At 42.2% G+C, this 14,164-nt stretch overlaps 1 protein-coding gene across 2 annotated transcripts; it reads right to left on the reverse strand.

Moving 5' to 3' along the window:
- Positions 1–18: 18 nt before the first annotated feature.
- LOC110490115 (WD repeat-containing protein 26) lies at positions 19–13,996 on the reverse strand. 2 transcript variants are annotated; one of them, XM_021563298.3, is made up of 14 exons: positions 13,058–13,996; positions 12,103–12,202; positions 11,853–11,909; positions 11,055–11,191; positions 10,578–10,675; positions 9,702–9,858; positions 7,616–7,754; positions 7,306–7,446; positions 6,944–7,063; positions 6,685–6,830; positions 6,506–6,584; positions 6,284–6,413; positions 5,791–5,985; positions 19–4,773 (listed from the first exon to the last, which is right to left on the reverse strand). In XM_021563298.3, exons 1-14 carry the CDS (start codon positions 13,348–13,350, stop codon positions 4,751–4,753), a joined length of 1,815 nt encoding a protein of 604 aa, XP_021418973.2. In that variant the 5' UTR covers positions 13,351–13,996; the 3' UTR covers positions 19–4,750. The 2 variants fall into 2 exon arrangements, with proteins under 2 accessions (XP_021418973.2, XP_090056211.1); XM_090200085.1 differs by having other exon boundaries at positions 2,187–4,763; positions 13,058–13,992.
- Positions 13,997–14,164: the final 168 nt, after the last annotated feature.

A 14,164-nucleotide genomic window follows, 5' to 3' on the forward strand; every position in this document is an offset into this window, starting at 1 on the left:
AAGCCATCACTCATGGTCTTAAAACCCTGAATGCTTTATTGAAAATATGCATACATAACATTACAATCACTTTTTGTAATAACACTTAAATGCAAAACGGATTCTTCCGAACCTAGCTGCTAACAAACCTAATAAATGGCTTCTCACCTCGCCAAGCGTTTACAGCAAGGAGAAGGAAATAAGGTACGTCTCAAGAACTTGCATAAACTGAACCTAGAACACATCTGTGATTGTTTGATCTGTACTGAGGTGTGTGGTGTGTGTATACATATTTTTTTATATCTATCGGTCTTCTGTAATAAAACAAGCTGGTGGTGGCTATAATGACCTGTGGGCAGGCGCTCGCCTGATGCAGGGGAGATCTGTCACAGAAAAATGCTTAGCCTATACGCTGCTCTTACTCTCATTATACATCAGGAACAATTTGTACATGTACAAATGAATACATGTTAAATTGTGGAAAAAATACATGGTTGAAGAGGCCAATGATAGTACAGAGAAAAAAACAAATAAGCAAGTTTTTTCAAAGACATTTTATGTCAGCCTGTATTGAATACATAAATCAGGAAAAGGAAAAACAAAGCAAATAAATGCTAATTTCACCACAGCTAGAGAAAAAAGTGGATACACCAAAAATGTAAGCGATAAAGGTGAGGGATAGGAGAGAAGGGAACAAGTGAGAGACGAGGGAAATGGAGGACACATAAACGAGATCAAAGTCAAGGAAAACCCAGTTAACCCCGTTGATCAAACAGCAAGTTTAAGCAATTCCTTCAACACCTAACCACTCCACAACTAAACTCAGCAAAAAAAGAAACGTCCCTTTTTCAGGACCCGGTCTTTCAAAGATCATTCGTAAAAATCTAAATAACTTCACACATCTTCATTGTAAAGGGTTTAAACACTGTTTCCCATGCTTGTTCAATGAACCATAAACAACTAATGAACATGCACCTGTGGAACGGTCATTAAGACACTAACAGCTTACAGACAGTAGGCAATTAAGGTCACAGTTATGAAAACTTAGGACACTAAAGAGGCCTTTCCACTGACTCTGAAAAACACCAAAAGAAAGATGCCCAAGCTTATCGGCGTGAACGTGCCTTAGGCATGCTGCAAGCTGCGGCATGCTGAGGACTGCAGATGTGGGCAGGGCAATGAATTGCAATGTCCGTACTGTGAGACGCCTAAGTCAGCACTACAGGGAGACAGGACAGACAGCTGATCATCCTCACAGTGGCAGACCACGTGTAACAACACCTGCACAGGGTCGGTACATCCGAACATCACACCTGCGGGACAGGAACAGGATGGCAACAACAACTGCCCGAGTTAGACCAGAAATGCACAATCCCTCTATCAGTGCTCAGACTGTCCGCAATAGGCTGAGAGAGACTGGACTGAGGGCTTGTAGGCCTCACCAGACATCACCGGCAACAACGTCGCCTATGGGCACAAACCCACTGTCGCTGGACTGGCAAAAAGTGCTCTTCACTGACGAGTCGCTGTTTTGTCTCACCAGGTGTGATGGTCGGACTCGCGTTTATTGTCGAGGGAATGAGCGTTACACTGAGGCCTGTACTCTGGAGTGGGATCGATTTGGAGGTGGAGGGTCCGTCATGGTCTGGGGCGGTGTGTCACAGCATCATCGGACTGAGCTTGTTGTCATTGCAGGCAATCAACGCTGTGCGTTACAGGGAAGACATCCTCCTCGCTCATGTGGTACCCTTCCTGCAGGCTCATCCTGACATGACCCTCCAGCATGTCAATGCCACCAGCCATACTGCTCGTTCTGTGCGTGATTTCCTGCAAGACAGGAATGTCAGTGTTTGCCATGGCCAGTGAAGAGGCCGGATCTCAATCCCATTGAGCACGTCTGGGACCTGTTGGATCGGAGGGTGAGGGCTAGGGCCATTCTCCCCAGAAATGTCCGGGAACTTGCAGGTGCCTTGGTGGAAGAGTGGGGTACCATCTCACAGCAAGAACTGGCAAATCTGGTGCCACACCAGATACTGACTGCTACTTTTGACCCCCCCTTTGATCAGGGACACATTATTCAATTTTTGTTAGTCACCTGTCTGTGGAACTTGTTCAGTTTATGTCTCAGTTGTTGAATCTTGTAATGTTCATACATATATTTACACATGTTAAGTTTGCTGAAAATAAACGCAGTTAACAATGAGACGTTTCTTTTTTTGCTCAGTTTTTAACCTCCTAAACATTCCCATTAGAAAGTTAGCCTCAGCACGTGCTTCACTAGGTCTAGCATGGACTCTGAAGAGTAAGAGCATAACCACCATATAATCAAATGCTATTTAGCTGAACCACAGGTGGTCAAAATGGTTTCTTCTGGCAGCAGTGAGGCCTAAGCAACATGCACATCAATCTCACCATCCCATCCTTTGGGGAAACAAAGCTACATCCAATTTAAAAGGGTATTTAACTGTGTTAAAAAACACTAAACAAACGTAATCATCATAACCATACAAGCATCTCCAAGATTCACTTAGATTTGTGGATTTTATATCCATCCGATTCAGTTAAAATGCCTGTAAGTCCTGTCATTTAAAAATAGCTAAAAGTTTGAGGTGAAATAAAATATGTCATTATTTTCAGCGTGTGAAAACCCCAATCTCATATACGTTGAGAGGTTTATTAGAGGCAATAAATAAACCAATAAAAATTACTTTCCTGTTGGAAGAACAACATAGATATACAGTGCCATGATAAGTATTTGCCCCCTTCCTGATTTTGGCATATTTTTGATACCGAATGTTATCAGATCTTCAATCAAAACCCAGTATTAGATAAAGGGAACCCGAATTTACAAAAAAAAATATTAACAAAGTTATGCAACACCCAATTACCCTGTGTGAAAAACGAATTGCCCCCTTACACTCCATAACTGGTTGTACCAACTTTAGCTGCAATGACTGCAACCAAATGCTTCCTCTAGTTGTTGATCAGTGTCTCACATCGCTGTGGAGGAATTTTCACCCACTCTTGCATGCAGAACTGCTTTAACGATATGCTTTAGCGATATTTTGGTATTTTCAAGCATGAACTGCTTTTGTCAAGTCCTGCCACAACATCTCAATTGGGATTAGGTCTGGACTTTGACTAATCCATTCCAAAACATAACATTTGTTACTTTTTAACCATTTTCATGTAGACTTGATTGGGTGTTTTGGATCATTGTCTTGCTGCATGACCCAGCCCATCGCAGAGTTGACAGGTCACCACCACCCCTCAGCTGCGCTTCAGCTCACAGACTGATGGCCTGATATTCTCCTGTAGAATTCTCTGATACAGAGCAGAATTCATGGTTCCTTCTATTAAAGGCAAGTCGTCCAGCTCCTAAGGCAGCAAAGCATCCCCAAACCATCCCACTACCAGCACCATGCTTGACCGTTGCTATGAGTTTCTTACTGTGGAATAAAGTGTTTGGTTTTCGTTAGACATAATGGGACCCTTATTCACAAAGACTCAAGTTTGCCAAAATGCACATGGACTTCCATTAAGACTCTTGGAAGAATGTTCTATGGACAATTGATTCAAAAGTATAACTTTTATAATGACATGTGTACCATTACGCCTGGTGAAAACCAAACATTGCATGCCACAATAAAAACCTTAAGTATGATGGTGGTAGTGTGATAGTTTGGGGATGCTTTGCTGCCTCAGGACCTGGGTGACTTGCCTTAATAGAACAAACCATGAATTATGCTCTGTATCAGAGAATTCTACAGGAGAATGTCAGGCTATCCATCCGTGAGCTGAAGCTGAAGTGCAGCTGGGTCATGCAGCAAGATCCAAAACACACAATCAAGTCTACATGAAAATGGCTAAAAAGCAACAAATTTGAAGTTTTGGAATGGCCTAGTCAAAGTCCAGACCTAATCCCAATTGAGATGTTGTGGCAGGACTTGAAACATGCAGTTCATGCTGGAAAACCTACAATGTCGTTGAGTTAAAGCAGTTCTGCATGGAAGAGTGGGCCAAAATTTCTCCACAGCGACATGAGAGACTGATCAACAACTACAGGAAGAGTTTGGTTCGAGTCATTGTAGCTAAAGATGGCACAACCAGTTACTGACTGTAAGGGTGCAATTACTTTTTCACACAGGGGAATTGGGTGTTGCATAACTTTGTTTATGAAATAAGTATGTAATTGTTGTGGTATTTGTTCACTCAGGTTCCCTTTATCTAATATTCGGTTTTGGTTGAAGATCTGATAACATTTAGTATCAAAAATATGCAAAAGTAGAGAATTAAAAAGGGGCAAATACTTGTTCACAGCACTGTATATACCCATACCACTCTCCACCACTACAGCCCTCTCTCTATATATCAACGTACTAATCATGACAATAAATAATACTATCAATAATAAATAATAAACTCTCGACGAGGCAGGTGAAAGGTGGCAGACCTGGGGTTAGCTCCAAGACGAAAGAGGATGGGGCTTGGCTGAACACAGGAGGTGCAACAGACATCAGACACTGTGAGCCACACAGGTAAGAAGAGGTGGGAGGTCAGTCAAGGTGCCTGCTTGGTAATCAGTTAATTTAAGTGATTTGTCTGACATCTCCGTGTGCGTGACGCTATCACCTGCCACTGGAGCACAGCCCCAGAGCAAAACCTTCAGAAAGCAGCTGTCAAAACGCAATAGTTTCTCTGCTTCATTCGTTAGAGTTTAGTGTTTTTCTCCTGGATTCGAGAAGTAGTGTCTTCTGCTCCAGGGTCACCATCAGCTGTCCATGCTACAACATTCTTTCAGGGAGAGAGAGAAACAGAACAGCATTTTCATTTATTGTTTATTTTTTGAACATCCCCTTCTTCGGATGACAAAAATAAACATTGTTCTTTCAGTCTTTTATTTTCTTGTTACATGTAGTCTACACACGTTTTACATAGATGCCACTTTTGATTTTCTTTACAGTAGTTACATAGCAAGAATAAAATAATTTGATATTTTTATATACATTACATCTATATAGAATAGTACTTATTTATACATTACGTTGTCAGTCATAACTATTATAGAACATGAGCTTTTAACCCCACCCCTCAGCTACTCTCAGACCATCCCACCTATCACCTTAACCCCACCCCTCAGCTACTCTCAGACCATCCCACCTATCACCTTAACCCCACCCCTCAGCTACTCTCAGACCATCCCACCTATCACCTTAACCCCACCCCTCAGCTACTCTCAGACCATCCCACCTATCACCTTAACCCCACCCCTCAGCTACTCTCAGACCATCCCACCTATCACCTTAACCCCACCCCTCAGCTACTCTCAGACCATCCCACCTATCACCTTAACCCCACCCCTCAGCTACTCTCAGACCATCCCACCTATCGCCGTAAACTGCCCTCGTATGATTTCCATGTGCCATATATTTTTCAACTGTGCCGTTTCACATAAATTCTGAACCTGTCTAATCCTATAGGATCTACAGATTGTATGTTAAAGATACAAATTTTTACCCAAAGTACAATTATATTGTTGATTGATTTTGGCTTTCCAAATCTCCCAACAATGCCATATGTAGAGTTAATTATAGAAGAGGCACTTGCATGTATATTACCTTTAACTTCTTGGTCCACCCCTACACAATAGACTTAAAAACCTTTCAAATTGTATTTTACATCACTTTGTCTCATAATTACAGTGTAGAGACTATGGTAATAATATACACTGAACCCAAAAACATATGGCAGATATAAAGAGGGCTCTAGGCCACTAGTTAAAGTATGATGACCAGTCAAATAAATCCTTACCGTTTAGCCCCTCAGCGTCCTGGACATCAAGGAAAGGGGCGGGGCCCCAGATTCGGACGGTGCCGTCGTCTGAGGCGCTGGCCAGGAGACCGGGCACTACAGGATTCCAGCTCACACAGTTCACTGTACGTGAATGACCTGTCAACTCTGCGATGGGCAGCTCACTGCGCCTGTGCCAGATGTACACTTTGTGATCTGTAGATGGAGGACACACAGTATAAACCAGACCATGTGAGTGTTAAACATTCACCTCTACCTTTTCCTGGGTCATGTTCATTAGGCAACAAATGGAAGAAAACAGACAAACAGGGAGGGACTACCTGGCCTTTTTCCTTTGCAAATTGTTTGAAAACGTTTTCTGTTGCATGAGCTAATAAACAGCCCTGATGTGTGAGTGAGTAAGTGTGGTTATACTGACAGGTTTACAAAGAATACTGAAAGTAATGTCAAAGCATAATTTGGACACATCGACTAGAAGAGGACGTGGCCTTACCCTCACTCCCACTGGCGATGAAGTCTTCGTTGTGTCCTCCAAAGCAGGAGTGGATGGTGTAGAAGCCCTGTGTCACACCCTGATACTTCCTCACCAGCACCCGGTCATGTAGGTCCCACAGGTGCACACCCTACAGACAGGCAGAATATTAACCGGTGCACTCTCAGACAGCTCGACATAAACCTGACCAAACCCCCCCCAAAGAAAAGCCAAACCACTCACCTGAGTAGCCACATTCAGCAGAGCTAACCTCCCGTTCTTTGAAACTGTGAAAGACATGATTGGATGGTCCTCCTGGACTCTGGAAATGCAGCACAAACACAGAACTTGCATAAGCACAGGATGGGCCTCGTGCATATAGAAACAATGATTAGATATGACAATGAATGGGACTAACTCACATGTTTCTGTCCGTAAGGTCCTCAAAGTTGTAACCACGGATACGCTGGTGTGTGTCTGATGCTAGGACGGTCCGAGTGTCACCCAGGCACCACAGGCATTGAACCCTTACTCCTTCCCACGAGTCCAGCAGGTTACCATCCAGATCCTGGGGATAAGGTTATATCAACCTAAATGCACTGATTAGTCCCAACACACACAATAGCTCAATCTGCCCTTATGCTGAGACAGACAAGTTACACCCTGATGGAAGACACTCACACACTGGTAGAATTGGCCCCTCTGGCCTCCGGTGACGAAGCGTTTGCCGTCTGGATTCCAAGCCACACTGGTCAGACTGTCCTCGTGTGATTGGCTCATTTTTGTCCGCAACTCACCCGTCTGGCCAATGACAAGAGACATGGGTGAGTGAGCAGGGAGGACTTTTAAAAAAACCTTTAAACTTTTTTAATGCCTAGTAATAACATGACAATAACAACTACCATTTTCATCCTGGTGAGAGTAAGACGTGGAAGTCATCTCTAATTTACCCGCAACACAATCATTGACGAATAGAACTTTGTAGAGGACTTTTGATCTTTCCAACAGCAAGCTTTCTGGATAAAAAGTAAATCCAACATTACCTGTACGTTCCACAGCCACAGCTCTGAGCAGTCATCGGGGCCACAGGCAATCAAGTAAGTGTCATCAGGGCTCCAGGCCAGGTATGAGACACCGTAGGCGTGGCCCTCTAGAGTCTTCATCAGCTTCAACTGGTGACTCTCCTGTCAATCAGCAGCACAGTTATCACCTCAGCTAATAATTTCCCCCAAAGTTCACATCTTCCTGCCCCCGCCACCCCTTTGAAACCCCCCTCTCTGATATGCTGTTTACTAAAACCTGATACACTTATCAGCATGATAATGGTTCATCTGTAATGAGAAAGGTTCCTACTGTGTTGACATGCCACACGATGACTGTGGTGTCTTTGGATCCCGTGGCCAGTTTGGTGCCGTCATTGGAGAACTTACAGAACCACACTTCATTGCAGTGTTCGGTGAGGATCTGCTGGGTGTAGCAAGGGAACTGTTTCCTGTAGACGTCAGGGAGAGAGGACATATAGGAGAGAATAAGGTTTTGTAAATTCCAGGAATAGACCGTATCACCCTGAACGTTCTACCCAGCTAGAGTGGGTACCTAATTTATATATTTTTAAACCAGGGCAGATAATGACAATGCGCTAAGGTTTTAGCATTGGTTTAAAGGAATCACTTAATTTCCTATCCAGTTAGAAAATGTGACAGTCAGAAAACGAACATTAGTCAATGGCGCGTGAATACATATGATCTGTACTAGAGTTTGACCGATTATGATTTTTCAACGCCGATACCGATTATTGGATGACCAAAAAAAGCCGATACCGATTAATCGGCCGATTTTTTTACATTTCTTTTATTTGTAATAAGGACAATTACAACAATACTGAATCAACACTTATTTTAACTTAATATAAAACATCAATAAAATCAATTTAGCCTCAAATAAATAATGAAACATGTTCAATTTGGTTTAAATAATGCAAAAACAAAGTGTTGGAGAAGAAAGTAATATGTGCCATGTAAAAATGTGTGCCATGTAAAAAAGCTAACGTTTAAGTTCCTTGCTCAGAACATGAGAACATATGAAAGTTGGTGGTTCCTTTTAACATGAGACTTCAATATTCCAAGGTAAGAGTTTTTAGGTTGTAGTTAATATAGTATTTATAGGACTATTTCTCTCTATACCATTTGTATTTCATATACCTTTGACTATTGGATGTTCTTATAGGCACTATACTACTATTGCCACACTCGAAGCATCGTTACCCATCGCTCCACAAAAGCCGCGGCCCTTACAGCGCAAGGCGAATAACTACTCCAAATCTAAAAGCGAGTGACGTTTGAAACAGTATTAGCGCACACCCAGCTAACTAGCTAGCCATTTCACATTGGTTACACCAGCCATTAGGCTGATAGGCTTGAAGTCATAAACAGCGCTGTGCTTGTGAAGAGTTGCTGGCAAAACGCACGAAAGTGCTGTTTGAATGAATGATTACGGGCCTGCTGCTGCTCAGTCAGACCGCTCTATCAAATCAGACTTAATTATAACATAATAACACACAGAAATACGAGCCTTTGGTCATTAATATGATCAAATCCGTAAACTATCATTTCGAAAACAAAACGTTTATTATTTCAGTGAAATACGGAACCGTTCTGTATTTTTTTTAAATCTAACGGATGGCATCCCTAAGTCTAAATATTCCTGTTACATTGCACAACTTTCAATGTATGTCATAATTACGTAAAATTCTGGCAAATTAGTTCGCAATGAGCCAGGCAGCCCATATACCCTGACTCTGTGTGCAATGACACAATTTCACCTGGTTAATACTGCCTGCTAAACTGGATCAGTAGTTATAACTAGTGATTATGATTGATTGTTTTTTATAAGATAAGTTTAATGCTAGCTAGCAATTTACCTTGGCTTCTACTGCGTTCGCGTAACAGGCAGGCTACTCGTGGAGTGCAATGGTTAGAGCGTTGGACTAGTTAACTGTGCGGTTGCAAGATTGGAACCCCTGAGCTGACAAGGTGAAAATCTGTCGTTCTGCCCCTGAACAAGGCAGTTAACCCACAGTTCCTAGGCAGTCATTGAAAATAAGAATGCGTTCTTAACTGACTTGCCTAGTTAAATAAAAGGTATAAAAACAAAAAAAAAAAAAATATTTTTATAATCGGAAATCGGCGCCCAAAAATACCGATTTCCGATTGTTATGAAAACTTGAAATCGGCCCTAATTAATCGGCCATTCCGATTAATCGGTCGACCTCTAATCTATACAAACAATCTTGTGACATAACCATAATAGAAGCAAAACAAACTATTACTGGGAATTAAGACCATTACAGCTACAGCTACGGTCCAAGGCAAGGCAATTTTGACGGCCCAATTAATGGAATGAACACAGAAAGGACAGACAAATATAGACAGAGCCTTACCGGCTGCAGGCGTGGTCCAGGAGGAGGGACACAGAGTCCAGGCCACTGTCCAGTTTGGTGTTGTGGTAGAGGCAACGCTCTCTCTGCAGCTCCACAGCCTGCCTCAGCAGGGTCTGCAGCCGGCGCGGAGGCAGCATCACAGAGGGAGGCAGGTACGCTGCAGACAGGAGAAGGGAGGGAATGAGGCACAGTGTGATAAGATAGGAATGAGGGGAACAAAGAGAGAGGGAGAGAGATACATTGTTTAAAAGAAAGTATATTCTTAAAATGTCACTCGGAAAAGAAGAAGAACAAAATATGTGTTTACAGACCATCAATTCCGTTTCTAATCTGGAGAGTGTTAGGTTCTGAATGAACCTATTAAAACTCACGGACGGTCAATAAAGCTCAAACCAAACATTTTCACACAAGCACTGATATTTAACCCTTCTCCTACGCTGAGTCTCCTCCTACACATCTGAACAGCCAATGCATCGCGGTTGCTAGACAGAACCTTAGTGATACCCGTTCTTCCTCACTTCATCTGACCTGACCTCTGCCCCAAAGTGCTCACTCCTTCCCAACTCACGGCTGTCACGTTGACTCGTTCCAGACTGTGTCTTTTCTCCTCCCATAGGATCCCTGATGGCTAACAATAACATATCCGGACAGAATGTAAACGTTATACAGTTCCCTCTCTCCCTCGGTGACATGAATAAGTATATTTCATATTCTCAGAACCCAACAAGAGGAATACATTTGATAATAAAGGTGCACTCATCTTAAAACCGGGGGGAAGGCTGAATGGGAGGATGTGGTATGTGTGTGTGTGTGGTATGTGTGTGTGTGTGAGATGTGCGTGTGTGTGTGTATGTGTGCGTGTAAGATGGCACTCACTCTGTAACTTGTCAAGGAGTTTAGTGCGGGAGGCAGTGCCTTTGCCCTCCCACTCTGCCTTTGCTCTCAGGTCCTCTGCATGGCTGCACATCAGGTACCTTGGAAATAGATGACATCGGTATTAGGCTGCCCTGCAGGACTCACCCCCAGCAACACGGAGACAGTCAGCTAGAATAATGGGATTCCCTGTCTAACTCAAAATCAGCTAAAATTAAAGAGGAGCAAAAAATGTGTCTTTAACAAATCCATACCATCGGCCATACGGAATGAGGATTTGGCTATATTCCAACACAAACACTCCTCACTGATGGAATAGTTAGTTGTCACATTGCAATGGACGTGGATCAAATTAGTTTTAAAAGGTACTACAAGTGACAGCGGTTTCAATTTCAAAAGAGGCTTAGCTATATCTCTGTGATCTAGGCCATTTCTTTAGGGTGTGGTAGGGCATTAGGACTGTTGATCAGAGGTAGCTACCCGCTCAGGATGTGGATACGCTCTGTGTTGTACTTGAGGGGAGTGAGCTCAGCTCTCAGGACCTGCAGCGCCTCCAGGACCTTGGCATCCTCCAGACACTCCAGGTACTTCTGCTGCAGAAGCAGGAACTTCATCCGCTATAGAGGAGAAAATAAGACAGACAGGGGAGGAAAATATGAGTGCATTATGAGTTAAGCACATGCATCTTAAAACATATCAAAATGGTTGTCTATGAAGAAAATGAAGCCTACACATCCTACTCTTTTACTCTGACAAGCAATAGTTGTCAATGTCTTGTCCGCATTCTACTGTAGCTAGTGCTGAGTGACTAACCGAAATGTTGGTTATTTTTGGCTTTTTAAACAACTAATTGACCGATTTCAGTTCAATTATTTGAATTCCATTTTATTCCGTTTTTTTTCTATGAGTGCAATTTCTCTAGAGATAAATCAGATCAATCCTGAACTGCGGAATGTAGTAGTTAGTTTCCAACAGGCCAATATTCTACATAGTTTGGTGTAGAAAACATGGTAATTACCTACAATGACCATAATCAAGAGACAGAAGAACACACAATCAATAGGGATAGAGAGCAGTTGCTTTGTGTGATATCGCTACCTGAAAATACATAATCTAAGATTGATAGATGGTAGCAGTAATAAAAGTATGCCTTATTTACTGTGAAGAACAAGAATTGAAAAGTGTTTTTTTATTTTATTTTTGATATATAATCAAAACCGAAATGGACCTCAAAATGCACCAATCACTCAGCACTAACTGTAGCACTGTTGGGCTTACCACAATAGCACTTGGAGAATGCATCAATGCTTTTAGCTCATTCAGGTCACTTTCAGCCTATATTCAAACCAAAAAAATAGACACAGGTTATTTTCAGTTTTCTAACTACTGTACATTTCAACTTAATAAGCAAAACTGTTTAAAACGTTTGGGAGAAATGTATAAAATAAGTCAACAAGTAGAATAGGTGTGTTGTGAACCTCTAAGGTTAGATGATTAAAAATAAAAACATCTCAAATGGTTTCATCACCTTGTCCCACTCTCCTTCCACCACATGGTTGCGGAACTTCGTGGCAGAGGGATGCTCCAGTCTGCAGCCAGACTCCTGCATCAACAGGTCCACTGTCTGACTGTAGATGAGAGGGGGAGGGTGAGCACTTGCAAAGGAGGAATACAAAGTATTTGCAAATACCATTATTTTATGTACAGATATTCAACACTCAAATTTTTGTTCAATTTCTTATTTTGTCAGAGCCCTGACCAAGTTATAAAAAAGTAATAATTAATTTGAATCATGTTTACTAACTTATTACTTGGTCAAGTACAACATCACAATGCCTGATCATTGTATCTTTATCAATGGCTTGCCAAAGTCCTAAACAATTCGACTTGTGCTGTATCAAATATGTAGACATATCTTTAACGTTGGAGGCAAATGTTGTGACCGTTCAATTTTCTAATTTCTTTAACGAAACAGATCGATTTCACGTGACCTTGTGGCTTGATTGACATGCAAATACTATCGAGTAACCAAACATTCTCAAAGCATTCTGGACTAGATTTTCCAGTTCCCATGGTCTTGGCAACTCCCAAGAGTAATGTCATTATGAGCATATTTTTAATTACACTTAAAACATAAGTATGCATATGGCTGATGATTAGGGAAGTGTTGTTTCTTTAGGCTACTTAACGAGAAAACTGCATGTTCTTGTCATTTCATGAAGTCCCATTTCTGGACCCCAAAGTAACTAGCTTCCTACCAAGACTAGCTAAATTGTGTAATAATGGGCCATCTTTCTCCCTTCATCAATTTTCTAAAGGACCCGTGCTGTATTCTATTTACCTCTACAAAGCCCCTCTGTTTATCTCACCGAACTAGTCGCTGTCAACATGATGACTTGCTTTATTCGCGTTTATTATGAAGAACATGATTTAGCATCAGCTGACAGCTAGCTAGGAAGCGAACGTTAGCTAACGTTACTTACTTAAGTCCTAAATCGTGTAAATGTTGCCCTATAAGTCTAATGACATCTTCCTCTGACTGAGAAAGACGTTTCTTCTTTTTCACGGAGTTTGCATCCGAAGACACGGTGTTGTTGGATGCTGCTGGGGCTGGGATACCGTCGTTGTTACTGACAGAGTTCCCATTGTTTGTTGTGGATAGTCCATTAACGTTAGTGTGAGCTTCCCCGGCGGAGGACGACTCTCCGTTTTGCGCACTGTTGTTTAGGCAGGACAGCTCCGAATCTTGACCCTGCCCTGCCCCGTTGGCCTGCATGTTATTAATGTTGATGTGGGCTACACTGTGAGGCTTGAATCGAATGATAGGAGCAACGGGTGAATTGGGAAAAGTTCAAATCCCCACAACTGTAGACAGGGCCGCTGACCCAATTGCAGCCCCAAGCCCCCCTGCTCCCTCCGCCACCGAAGCTCGGTATTTCTTTCGCAGTGGCGGCGACGCTCCGACGGTTTCTGAGTCGGAGGAAGCGGAGGCCAGAGTTAATTCACCGAGGGTGTTGGTGACAGAATGATGTAAAGTTGGGGCTAGCAAAGGTGTCAGAGACGAGACAATAACTCGTTTTATCGCTGAGCTTCTCTTGTTATTGTTGCTCTCCAGACAGCTGCAGACCCATTATGGACATTGAGACGCGGTGACGTCACCGGAAATTCCGACACTCCCTTGTGTCCGGGTAGTCCATAGGTGGTGCCCTTGAAGATCATACTGAACCGTTTGTTTCACAAGTTAATATACCTTTTTAAATGTATATGTATTTGTTTTATATTTTAATTGTTTAATTATCTCTCGGGAAAAATATAACTTGTTTAATATAAATCTTCAGTTTAAACAATAACATCGCCCGTCCTGTATGTAACCACGGTAGCCAAACGCAACCACTCTCAAATTCATAGAGCTATGTCTGCATGGACTGACCATCCATGACGTCAAAATTATAGAATTAACCAGTTGAGGCTGTACAGCTTTTGTTTCAAATTACATTGTTTACAAACACTGGAGTAAAACAGCTTATATTTTCAGTTCTGATGGAGTATGACAATTGACCTAAGATCATGAGACAATATGTTATATTCTT

The sequence above is a fragment of the Oncorhynchus mykiss genome, chromosome 2, assembly GCF_057628025.1.
Source record: "Oncorhynchus mykiss isolate SJ-2025 chromosome 2, ASM5762802v1, whole genome shotgun sequence".
Classification (NCBI taxonomy): Eukaryota; Metazoa; Chordata; class Actinopteri; order Salmoniformes; family Salmonidae; genus Oncorhynchus; species Oncorhynchus mykiss.

Bases quoted from the DNA above. Each gene is read 5' to 3' on its own strand.
- LOC110490115 (XM_090200085.1), bottom strand. From the start codon at position 13,350: ATGCAGGCCAACGGGGCAGGGCAGGGTCAAGATTCGGAGCTGTCCTGC. The intron at 11,192-11,852 runs GTAAGCCCAACA...TCTCCTCTATAG, and splicing joins ATTCTCCAAGTGCTATTGTG to CGGATGAAGTTCCTGCTTCT. The intron at 6,414-6,505 runs GTGAGTGGTTTG...GCCTGTCTGTAG, and splicing joins TGCTGAATGTGGCTACTCAG to GGTGTGCACCTGTGGGACCT.